This window comes from Nothobranchius furzeri, chromosome 15 (assembly GCF_043380555.1).
Source record: "Nothobranchius furzeri strain GRZ-AD chromosome 15, NfurGRZ-RIMD1, whole genome shotgun sequence".
Lineage (NCBI taxonomy): Eukaryota > Metazoa > Chordata > Actinopteri > Cyprinodontiformes > Nothobranchiidae > Nothobranchius > Nothobranchius furzeri.
The window spans coordinates 60,819,985-60,831,071 of NC_091755.1; the positions used below are offsets into that span (position 1 = coordinate 60,819,985).

General features: G+C 39.8%; 3 protein-coding genes across 3 annotated transcripts in view; 2 read left to right on the forward strand and 1 right to left on the reverse strand.

Annotated features, from left to right (window-relative positions):
• Positions 1-2,061, forward strand: part of rab5if (RAB5 interacting factor) — a 3,117-nt gene extending 1,056 nt beyond the window's left edge. Inside the window, exons 2-4 of the mRNA XM_015968049.3 lie at positions 187-290; positions 380-509; positions 765-2,061. Of these exons, the coding sequence (XP_015823535.1) occupies positions 187-290; positions 380-509; positions 765-806 (276 nt within the window). The 3' untranslated portion in view covers positions 807-2,061. The remainder of the gene's footprint in view (positions 1-186; positions 291-379; positions 510-764) is intronic.
• A 287-nt stretch (positions 2,062-2,348) lies between these two features.
• Positions 2,349-8,245, forward strand: LOC107391017 (NACHT, LRR and PYD domains-containing protein 12). The gene is made up of 12 exons (XM_015968046.3): positions 2,349-2,672; positions 3,002-3,155; positions 3,334-3,477; positions 3,750-3,919; positions 4,004-5,786; positions 5,949-6,125; positions 6,420-6,596; positions 6,680-6,853; positions 7,010-7,183; positions 7,463-7,636; positions 7,718-7,885; positions 8,043-8,245. Exons 2-12 carry the CDS (start codon positions 3,037-3,039, stop codon positions 8,074-8,076), a joined length of 3,294 nt encoding a protein of 1,097 aa, XP_015823532.3. The 5' UTR covers positions 2,349-2,672; positions 3,002-3,036; the 3' UTR covers positions 8,077-8,245.
• A 763-nt stretch (positions 8,246-9,008) lies between these two features.
• Positions 9,009-10,761, reverse strand: LOC107391020 (deoxynucleoside triphosphate triphosphohydrolase SAMHD1). Its single transcript, XM_070545271.1, has 3 exons — positions 10,611-10,761; positions 9,319-9,423; positions 9,009-9,145 (listed from the first exon to the last, which is right to left on the reverse strand). Exons 1-3 carry the CDS (start codon positions 10,716-10,718, stop codon positions 9,038-9,040), a joined length of 321 nt encoding a protein of 106 aa, XP_070401372.1. The 5' UTR covers positions 10,719-10,761; the 3' UTR covers positions 9,009-9,037.
• Between the last annotated feature and the right edge of the window lie 326 nt (positions 10,762-11,087).

Consider the following 11,087-nt stretch of genomic DNA (forward strand, 5'->3'; position numbering starts at 1 on the left):
ATTATGTAATGGCTCCTTTCGAGTTTAGTTTTGAGTGATTTCCTCTATGAAAATCCTCCATAATGCATGTCTAAAATAGTCTGTTATTTTAATGAAAACAAAATTAATCCAGTTATAAAATGCTCCTTGCCATGAGATTAACTTTATTGTAACGTTTTATTCACAAGTGTCTGTTTCCTTTTACAGGATGAGTTTTTAGATGTGATTTATTGGTTTCGACAAATTATTGCCATTATCCTTGGGGTGATATGGGGTGTTGCACCGTTGAACGGATTTCTGGGAATAGCCATGTAGGTATTCTGTTCAGCCTTGTTTTTCAAGCTTTTTTAACTAATAATTTTTATATTAAAAGTTAATGTTTTTCTGTTCATCCCACCAGTTTCTGCGTCATCAACGCTGGTCTCCTGTATGTATACTTCAGCAGCTTTCAGCAGATCGATGAAGAGGAATACGGAGGCACGTGGGAACTGACCAAAGAAGGCTTCATGACATCTTTTGCCCTGTTTCTGGTGGGAATGCTAATATTTACAGATGTTCAAAGAGATTGAAATTTAATTTGGGTTACTGAAAAAGCTGGACTTGCACTGCCATATATATATATATATATATAGAGAGAGAGAGAGAGATAGATATATATATCTGTGTGTGTGTGTGTGTGTTTAAAACATTTGTAATGCATATTTTCTCTGCCCCCACCCCCACCCCAAATGGATGGATGGATTTTCTGTGTAACCTAACTGGTTAATTGTTCTCTTCTTTACCAGGTGGTATGGATAATCTTTTACACAGCTCTACATTTCGACTGAGGGATCAACAAGGAAATATAAAATAAACATTTCTGTTCAAGTAAAACTGAAGAAGAATATCCTGGTTCAGGAATCTCCGTGCTCCCTACATACACTTGACGTGTTGGTGTGCAGTGCACCATGGGAATCTTCCAGAAAGAACACAGTGACGAACAAACATAAATGCTGTACATCTTAGATATTTGAGGCTCAGTTTTTTTAACGTCTTTCATCACATTTTTTAAAATATCTCCATTCTGTGATTTTAATGTTTGATAAAACAACAAATAAAAAACACTAAAGGTGCAGAAAGAACGTAGTGTGGTTCAGCCTAATTACATTTCAGTTGATTTTAGAAAGGTTTGTTGATGCAACACAATTGATCAACCCAATGATTTTAGTTTTAGAAGGATGTTAATGCAGACTTTACATAATAAAGATAACAAGCAGCAAATGAACTCATCCCAGTTTATCGCTCAGTAGTTGGTGGGTGAAGTTGCAGTACAAAGAAGTGCCATTGTTTTGTTATTATGGTTCATCTTCTAGCTTGGGAACAAAATGCGCCTTGGCTGAAAAGCGACCGTCATTAGGGATTTATTTTGTAGCTTGACTCATTCCTCTGTGAAGTTTCAGTCAGAAAGTTATGAAGTCGAGGTTATCAGCTACTGTGTGCAGCTTTAAGGGTGTCATCTGTTTTTAAGCATAGTGAAACGTGTCATTTAAGGTTATTCCTCCAAACATCTAATGGAATATTGTAAGCTAACCACAGCTGATATCTGACTTAAATGCTGTTTGTATCTATTCTCAACTTGTTGCAAACATAACTACCCGAGTGGATAGAAGAAAACCTGCCTGCTGTATTAAGATGCAAATGTTCACTTGTTTTCTTTTTTAAGTTGGACTTGCACTGCCATGATTTACTTTTAAGTGTCTGTCATTACCCTTTATTAAAATTAAACATTAATATAGATGTTTTTTTTTCTCACAAGTAGCTTCCACATTAGTTTTGTTCGGTTTTTAAATTAATTTATACTCTGGAAAGGCTGTATGATGCTCTGTCAGGTCCACCCTCTATTACAAGGTTGTGTTTATGTTATGTCTTGATTGATGTAACTCATTTTCAGTATTTTCTGGTGAAGAACTCTCAGTTCTTGCAAAGTTGTTCTGATACTGTTATAATAAACATGCAGCTCATGTTTGAAGGGATTGTATTTTCTGAGCAAATCTTTTAAGAATCATTAAACATGGGCTTTGGCCTCCATTTTCAAAGACTAAAGTATGGAATGTTTTTTTTTTTCCTGATCATGATAAAATTGATTTTATTGTGTGTGGGTGACTACATTTAATTAAATGTGCACACATATATATAGTGTATGTATGTGTATATGTATATATAATTAGAAGTGCTTATCTCATGATAAATCACGTGATAAAGGTATTTTATCAAGGGATGTTCGTAGCCAAAAAAAATCATAACCACTTAATTTCAATATTGATCGACGAAAAGATGATGAAATAACCCCCTTAGAAATCCTCTGTGCGGATCCGAAGTACATTGAACGCATCATGTCACGCATGCGCAGTGTCAAGAAAAGGACCGGTGACCTGGGTCAAGGGGTGTAGTGTTGAAATTAGTTGCCCCGTCGAGAAGCCTGTATGTATTAGAGGTGTGAGTAAGTTCTCAAGGTTTATTCGATAACTAACGCTGACTCGTGAGGGCTCAGACAGGAAGAGCACGTGACTTCAGCAGAACTTTTATTTTGTTCAACTTTTATCCCGTGAACGTCTCAGGCATCATATGAGAGCGCTTATGGGATTTCCAGCACTGCTTCTACTGCAAACGGGTCGGTGGATCATCACAGGACTTGGGATTCTTTCATTATCAAGGTAGATCTTTATGTCTACGACTTCCTGGGACGGTCCAAGGCCACAGTGAAGGACATGTTGTTCGTTACCCACCTTGATATGCGGGACTCAGGAGTGGTTTCAGTTTCAGATTCTCACATCAACAGCATCTAGATGCAGCATTATCTTGATTTAGGATCCTACTCTACAAAGACTAACATTTAAATAAAACAAGAATTAATTCTGCTTTAGAGGAACTTCTTCCAAAGTGCTCAAAACTTTGGTGTCAAAAGTCAAACATGCTCACATTTACATTTTATTATTGTACACGTTACACTGATCTGAGTGTGTTTGTGTTCCTGTCTTCTCAGTGTTAGCACTTTGCACATTTAGGATATTGGTGAAGATGAGTGCCGGTGGAGAGGAAGAGGAGGATCCGGGGTCAAGCAACATCTCTCTGTATAGTTATCATTCTAAAGAAAGTCCTCTAACCTTTAATGATAAACCTGGATTGGGAGGCATGGAGTAAGAGTTGCTTTTATTAATAAGAAAATACATTTTTCCACACAGATTAGAAAACTAACCAGAAAAAATTCTGGAAAAAACATTTTTTTATTACTTAAATTCTTCTTGAAATTGATTTTCATTTGTTAATCTTCTGCTCATCCAGGTGTAATATTATTGGTCACATGTTTATTTCCAGTGTTACCAAAGTCCAGGTGGAAGTCTGTGGAGAGGATGAGTGCAGACCAGAATCATCGTCACCCAGCTGTCTCTCTCAAAAGAGTGACCAGTCCAAAGAAACTCCACTTGCCTTCAACAAAAACCTGGACTCTTTCAACAGAAAGTGAGCCAACTTCTCATTTAAAATGTTTGAACATTCATTGGAGCTATAATGGGATCAAACATGACGAAAATACCAAAGTTACAGGAAAGTTAATCCTTACAGGATAAAGTTTGTTTTTTATAATCTGCATGTTCTGCTAAATAAAGAAGCAATTGAGCACTGGTTGCCGTTTATTTCTATTGTATTTATTTAATGCATTACATGAAAGCTTATTATAATAATAACCATAATGATTTATTTGGGGATAACAAAACATATTTTTATTTTTACAGAGAGGGGACAAGGACCTGCTGTACTTTGTGTCAGACTGTCCCAACTGATCCGGTCTGTCTGAGCTGTGGACACAGCTTCTGCAGCCGGTGTGTTGCATCTCACTGCGACCAGTTGACACGAGACTCTTCTTGTCTCAGCTGTGGAAAAAGATCCAAGAGAACGAACCCACGTAAGACACTCCACATGCGTAATAAAACCTTTGTACTGGATCGATCCAGTGTGACGCGTGCTTATGTTGCTGTGTATCTTACAGAGGCTGAACGTCTCCGGGACGTTTTGGACAGTCACAAGGCCACACTGAAGAAACAATGTGAATTTGCAATTGAAGGAATAGCTGAAGAAGGACATCGGAATCGCTTGAATAAAGTCTACACCGAGCTTTACATCACAGAGGGCCAGTGTGAAAGTGTTAACGTTCAACACGAAGTCTGGCATCTTGAGACAATGTCCAAAATGGAAACCCTCCATGAGACTCCAGTTAAGTGCTGTGACATATTTAAGGTTTTACCTGATCAACGGAGGGTGGTAAAAACGGTTCTGACCAATGGCATCGCTGGCATCGGAAAAACCTTCTCAGTACAGAAGTTTGCCCTAGATTGGGCAGAAGACCTGGAAAACCAAGATATCAGTCTTGTTGTTGTGCTCTCGTTCCGTGAGCTGAACTTGATCAGCCGTGAGAAGTACAGTCTTCTAAAGCTGCTCTCTGATTTCCACCCAGACCTTCACAGGATGACTGCTGAAATGCTCTCTCGCTGTAAGGTCTTGTTCATCTTTGATGGCCTAGATGAAAGCAGACTCTTTCTGGATTTCCAGGAGAACGAGGTTGTGTCTGATGTCACTCACACATCAACGATCAACATGTTGTTGGTAAACCTCATCAAGGGGAACCTGCTCCCTTCAGCCCTCCTTTGGATAACCTCCAGACCTGCAGCAGCCAGTCAGCTTCCATCAGCGTTTATTGATCGGCTGACTGAAGTGCGAGGGTTCACAGACAGTCAGAAGGAAGAGTACTTTAGGAGGAGGCTCCATCAGGAGACTCCGTCAGACGGCGTTATCTCACACATCAAGACATCCAGGAGCCTCTACATTATGTGTCACATCCCTGTTTTCTGTTGGATCACAGCTACGGTTCTGGAGCAGATGTTCACCACAGACCTGCACGAGCTTCCAACGACTCTGACTGAGATGTATGCACACTTTCTCATGGTTCAGACAAAGAGAAATGCTCAGAAGTATGAGAAGGGCTCTAAGCTGGAGCGTCTGGAGAAAGACAAGGAAGTCATTCTAAAACTAGGGAGACTTGCTTTTGAACATCTGGAAAAAGGGAGCATCATGTTCTATCAAGACGATTTGGAGAAATGTGGTCTTGATGTCACAGAGGCTTCAGTTTTGTCTGGACTGTGCACAAAAATCTTCAAAAGGGAGCATGTACTGTTCCAGAAAACGATTTACTGCTTTATTCATTTAAGCATCCAAGAGTTTGTCGCAGCCGTCTACCTGATCCACTGTTACTTAAACAAGAACACGGAAGTTCTGATCAAGTTCTTGGGAGATGATGGGATTCAAACTCTAGAGCTGGAGAGCTTCCTTAGCAGAGTTGTGGACAAATCTGTCAACAGTGGAAATGGCCACCTGGACCTCTTTGTTCGCTTCCTTCATGGACTTATCCTGGAGTCCAACAACCATCTTCTGGGTGATCTGCTGGGCTGGGCAGCAAGTAGTCCAGAAAGCATCCAGAGAGCAATAACCAACCTAAAGAAGATGAATGCTTACGACATCTCACCTGACAGAAGCATCAACATCTTCCACTGTCTAATGGAGATGAATGACCACTCCGTGCACCATGAGATCCAGGAGTACCTGCAACTGGAGAATCGAGAGCAGAAGAAGCTCACCAAGACTCACTGCTCTGCTCTGGCCTACATGCTGCAAATGTCAGAAAAGGTGATTGACGAGTTGGACCTGAAGAAGTACAATGCATCGGGGGACGGAAGACGCAGGTTACTGCCAGCTGTCAGAAACTGCTTAAAAGCCCGGTCAGTTCAGACTTTAATGTAAACAATCTGGAATTTAGTGAAAATAGATTTTAAAATCAGGATGGATTATTTTTCATGACACTGATTGAGAACTTTAATACCGTTGGTTATTTATATTTACAGTCTGTAAAACATTGACTTAAGCTTGTTTATATATTGCAGCCTGTCCTGCTGTGGACTCTCTGAGTCCCATTGCAAAGTCATTTCCTCTGCTCTGATGGCCAACCCCTCCCACCTGCGAGAGCTGGATCTGAGTGGAAATGACTACCTGTTGGATTCAGGTGTTCAGCTGCTGACTGTTGGGCTGCAGAGTTCAACCTGCAGACTGGAGATACTGAGGTTGGAGGTCTTTTTATTCCACTTCTCCAGTTTTCTATTTTCTGTTCTAACCCTGAACAAGTCAGTGAATTTAGATCAAAAGAAGAAAAAGTAGAAAAGTAGTGAACTCTTAAGATTTTGGTAATGGAGGCGTTCTAATCTAGCCAGTGTTTGCTGCAGGTTAACATCCGTATTCTGTCTTTATGACGGTAGACACCTTGCAAACGAGACTTTTGACGTTTGTTTTTTCCTCACTGGTAAGAAATCTAATCAAAAGTGATTTTAATTAAACCATGAAGGTTTTTTAATTTGTAGCCTGAAGAATTGCAGTTTGTCAGAAGGTTGTTGTGGACCTCTGGCTTCAGCACTGCTGTCCGCTTCTTGCTGTTTGAAAGAGCTGGATCTGAGTAACAACAACTATATTCAGGATTCTGGAGTGAAGCAGCTGTCTGTTGGACTGGAGAGTCCCCACTGCAGACTGGAGACCCTCAGGTTTGTGGTGTGGTTTTTACTGGGTTGGGTAGGAGTTGAGTGTGCAAGTGTAAATAAATTCATAACTGATCTGTTTCATGCAGATTAAGCTGCTGCAGGCTGACGGAGAGCTGCTGCTCGTGCCTGGCCTCGTCTATTGAGGCTAACCCCTCACACGTGAGAGTTTTAGACCTGAGTAACAACAAGCTGAAGGATCTGGGTGTAAATCTGCTCGTAGCTGCACTGAGGAGGCCACAGTGTAAACTCAAGACCTGGAGGTTAGTGGAATAGCACAGGAGAAACCTGCTAACTATACAGGCAAGATACTGTTTTTAGTTTAGCGCTTGTTGTGGTTTCCTTTGCTTTAGCTGATATTAACAAAAGTTTGTTTTCACTTGTGTTTTAAGCGTTTACTATTAATCCTGTTTATACAGACTTAACAGATGTGGGCTGACAGAAAACTGCTGCGCTTCTTTAGCTTCACTTTTAAAATGTGAAACGAGCAGCCTGAGCGAGCTGGAGCTGAGCGACAACGACCTGCAGGATCCCGGAGTGAACCTGCTGTGTGAGGGACTGGAGAGTCCACACTGTGGACTGGAAACTCTGAGGTCCGTCAACATCTTACCAGCTTTAAAATCAAACAGATGCTAATTAAATATGTATTAAACATCATCATTTATGTTCTTCATCCCAGCAGCATTTCTAACTGTCTGACTCAGTATTTAGCAGCACACACATGGTGATGTTAAATGTGTTGCAATGGATTTTTAGCCTGCTAGCTTCAATAGTAGTCCTCTGACTGGATTTAAAGAAGTTAATAAACTGATTTGGTATCTGACCCAATGCAGACATCTTCTCTTACTACATGTTTGGTTCTTTTTACTCAGACTGAGGGGCTGCTGGTTGTCGGAGAGCTGCTGTGCTCCTCTGGCTTCAGCTTTAAGGTCATCTTCCTCCAGGCTGAAAGAGCTCGATTTGAGTGAAAACGGCCTGCAGGATACAGGAGTGAAGCTGCTCTCAGGTGGATTAGAAAGTTCTCGCTGTAGACTAGATACTCTGAGGTGAATACGTGAAGCTTCAATAACTCTTCAGAAACAAAGATCTGCCTGTGAGAAACTCCTGTAATTTTCTTTTCTCTGCAGGTTGGTTTGCTGTCAGGTCACAGACGAAGGCTGTGTTCCTCTAGCATCAGCTCTGAAGTCCAACGCCATCCTGAGAGAGCTGGATCTGAGTAAGAACAACATCCAGGAACAAGGAGCAAAGCTGCTGACTGACGTTCAGGAGAGTCGTCATAAACTGGATCCTCTCAGGTTGGTTCAACACTCCCCAGAGAAAGAAAATAAATTGAACTTCCCTAAAAGCTTGACAGATTATTGTTTCTATAGGCTTGTTTCACATCAGAATGAACATGTTTGAACATTTCCTTGATGTTGTGGATCTAACTTGTGGATTATTTAATCCCAACAGTGTGGAAGGCAGACTTTTGCGTCTGATCACATGATGCTGACTCGGATGTCGCCATGGCTGCTACCAAATAACTCACTCCAAACCAACTGTATGCATCATAGTTATTCATGTATTTATTAATGAACTATAAAGGGACAGGGTTCTCTGGAAACATTTGTAAATTATTTAAAAAATGTAAAAAACATGATTTTAAATTGTCACTTTATTCTTTGCAATAACAAAAAAAAAAAAAAAGAACTAATAAAGAAAGTTTTGGATACTCTTATTGGTAGCTGAATGTTTCAATATACTGAAAACAAAGTCTGAATTATTCTAATTATTATAAATTATGTGGCTTTGTACTTGTCCTTGGAGGTCTCAAACAGTATGAAAGTAACTAATGAAAAATATTTTATCAAATGTAGTTTGAAGTGACTGAAAATATTTTTAGGAATTTAAATGAAAACTTGAACTTAAGTGTAACAAACAGTAAGATCCCATCAATTTTATCATTTTATACCCCATAAGTGCTAAACTAAGCCCACCTGAAAGTAACACAATGATGCAAATAGATAGACATTAAATAATGTATCCTCACTTTCCTCTGATATTTCATCAAGTTAAAACACAATAAAATCCTAGTTTATTTTAACAGAACCACACCAAACCTTTAAATAAATCCCATTTTCACCAGAGCATTTGAAACATAGCAGAGAAAAGAAAAATATATTTTAGTAAGAATAAAAACTTAAAATGGCTTGTAAAAGGAAACCTGAAAAATAAAAGCACAAACAAGTTAATTTTTTTACTTGATTAAAGCATCAGTAGCTCAGAGCAGGTTGTCCAATAATCGGAGTGTTGCAGGATAGATCCCAGCTCCCTCCAGGGAATTCTGCTGTTGTGTCCCTGGGACAAGCACCTAACCGAATTTGCCTATATGGTCAGAGGGGCCGATGGCACAAATGGCCACCGCACTCTGCCCCAACGCTGCTGTGGCTCGCCTCAAGACAACTTTTTCATTCTTTGAAGGCGCTTTTGGCAGCTTCCAGCGTTGTTTCATCTGTTCTCTTGCAGTAGACTCTGATCTGCTGTTCTTTAAACGTCTCTGGAAGCAGTTTAGACACCTGAAAACAGCAGCAGCAGGTGGACACAGGTTAAATAAAAGGACTTTGTAAAAGGATGAGTGCAGCAGAAGTGGTGGCTGTAGCTCAAGGGGTAGAGCACTCATGTACTGAGGTCAGTGGTTCAAACCCTGAACAGCAGATAATAAAAATATCAGACAGGTTTAGATTCTGACCTTCTTTTTGATTATCTGAATGGGTTTGTTTGGGTGAGATTTGGAATAGAAGCGCACGTTTTCGATGGGGTCTTTGTCCTCCTTCCCATAGTCAAAAACCACCACCTACAAAAGAAATAAAAATTTTTTTTACCTAAAAGTACAGTTAGCAAATATACAATATGTCATAAACTGAATGATAAACATCAAAGCTTAAAGTGTAGTTGAAGAAACTCTATTCTGATTATTTTTTCTAATAGAATGCTGAAGTTGAAGGTGTATAAATGTCACACTCACAACAACAACAAAGTATTCTAGCTGTAGTTTGCTGGACTCAGCCAACTCTTTCTTCCAGTTGTTCATGATTTCCTTTTAGAAAGGATCCACAGAGTCAACATTAGAGCATTAAAGCAACAAACATCAAAACACCTCCAAATGTGTCTGTAACCACAGAAATTGATTGAAGGAGCAGCTTGTGAATTATTGCAAACATTAGAAAATAATTTTGGTTTATAATTCAGACAGAAACTTGAGTCTAAAATTAAAGTCCCATTAGTTGTCACCATAGGTTGTCACACACAAACTGGTGTGTGCGAAATTTGTTCTCTGCCATTGGCCGTAACAGCATGTGACCCATCCCTTGGGGGAGCTGTGAGCTGTAGACACGGCCACGCTCAGGAACCATTTGGTGGTTTAACCCCGCGAACCAACCCCTAATGCTGAGTCTCAAGCAGGGAGGCATTGGGTCCCATTCTTCCAAAGTCTTGGGTTTGATCCGACCGGGATTTGAACTCCGACATCTCAATCCCAGGGTGGACACTTGTACCATTAAGCCACTCAGCTATATGTTTTTACCAACATATAGGCCTGATTTTAGGAATGGCAGACTCTATTACAAGCATTTTTTATATTAATCATGTACATAATTATTTCATCATCCCAAATCAAAGTTAAACAAAACTCAGAGATAGAACCACAATTTCTATAAATTAGTTTAACTCAACAATGTTACATCTGTTAATCAAAGCTGTGCAAACACTTTATACAATTTGATTCTCCTTTTCAACATTAATCTGTTCCAAAACTGAATCCAGCAGTTCAAATAAACCAGAATGTTGAATGTGTGTTAGAAAACAAGCACAAACCAGGGTGACAGTTAAGGGCTCGTCTAGCTGAGTTTGACCCAGATACTTATAGATTTTTCTGCACTGGATATTTCGCAGGATCTTTCCCGCCTCAGCGAGCTCCGGGAAGTTCAGTATCTTTATTGCCTTAGCGATATTTGGAGAGGACGAGCTAAGTTGCTTTGTTACCTTGGCAAGATCTGAAGCGAGCCATTCCCGTTTCTTTGTTTCTTCTTTGAGATTTTGAGCGGACAAGTCATCAAGATTTGAAAGGGACCAGAATCTTGCCCACCTCATAGAGACCCGTAGAGGACAAGTTCAGTATCTGTTCAAATATGTTATCTAAAGAAGAAACAGAGAAATTAAAAAAAAAAACACTCAGTGACCAGGTTGAGATGAAAAAAATAAATAAAAAACATTTTTACAGAGAGAAATATTGTAACTTCATTTATGAATACAAACATTTAAAGGCACACTTGACAATTTTGGCTTGCTTTTAGCACCCTCTAGTGTGTGTTCAGTAGAGCCAAAAGTGAAACTTACCTGCTCGCTGTGCGTTCATCTTTTTAACAGCTTGATCTAACAGCTGAAATGTCTCCTCAGCCTTCATTAATTTCTACAGAAGTGGTTCGTCACTAAATTAAATCAGCTGTGTTCATGATCTAA

Bases quoted from the DNA above. Each gene is read 5' to 3' on its own strand.
- LOC107391020 (XM_070545271.1), bottom strand. From the start codon at position 10,718: ATGAGGTGGGCAAGATTCTGGTCCCTTTCAAATCTTGATGACTTGTCC. The intron at 9,424-10,610 runs GTAACAAAGCAA...TTTCTTTTGTAG, and splicing joins TCGCTTCAGATCTTGCCAAG to GTGGTGGTTTTTGACTATGG. The intron at 9,146-9,318 runs GTCAGAATCTAA...TGCTGTTTTCAG, and splicing joins TTCAGATAATCAAAAAGAAG to GTGTCTAAACTGCTTCCAGA.
- LOC107391017 (XM_015968046.3), top strand. From the start codon at position 3,037: ATGAGTGCCGGTGGAGAGGAAGAGGAGGATCCGGGGTCAAGCAACATC. The intron at 3,478-3,749 runs GTGAGCCAACTT...TTATTTTTACAG, and splicing joins CTGGACTCTTTCAACAGAAA to AGAGGGGACAAGGACCTGCT. The intron at 6,597-6,679 runs GTTTGTGGTGTG...TGTTTCATGCAG, and splicing joins TGCAGACTGGAGACCCTCAG to ATTAAGCTGCTGCAGGCTGA.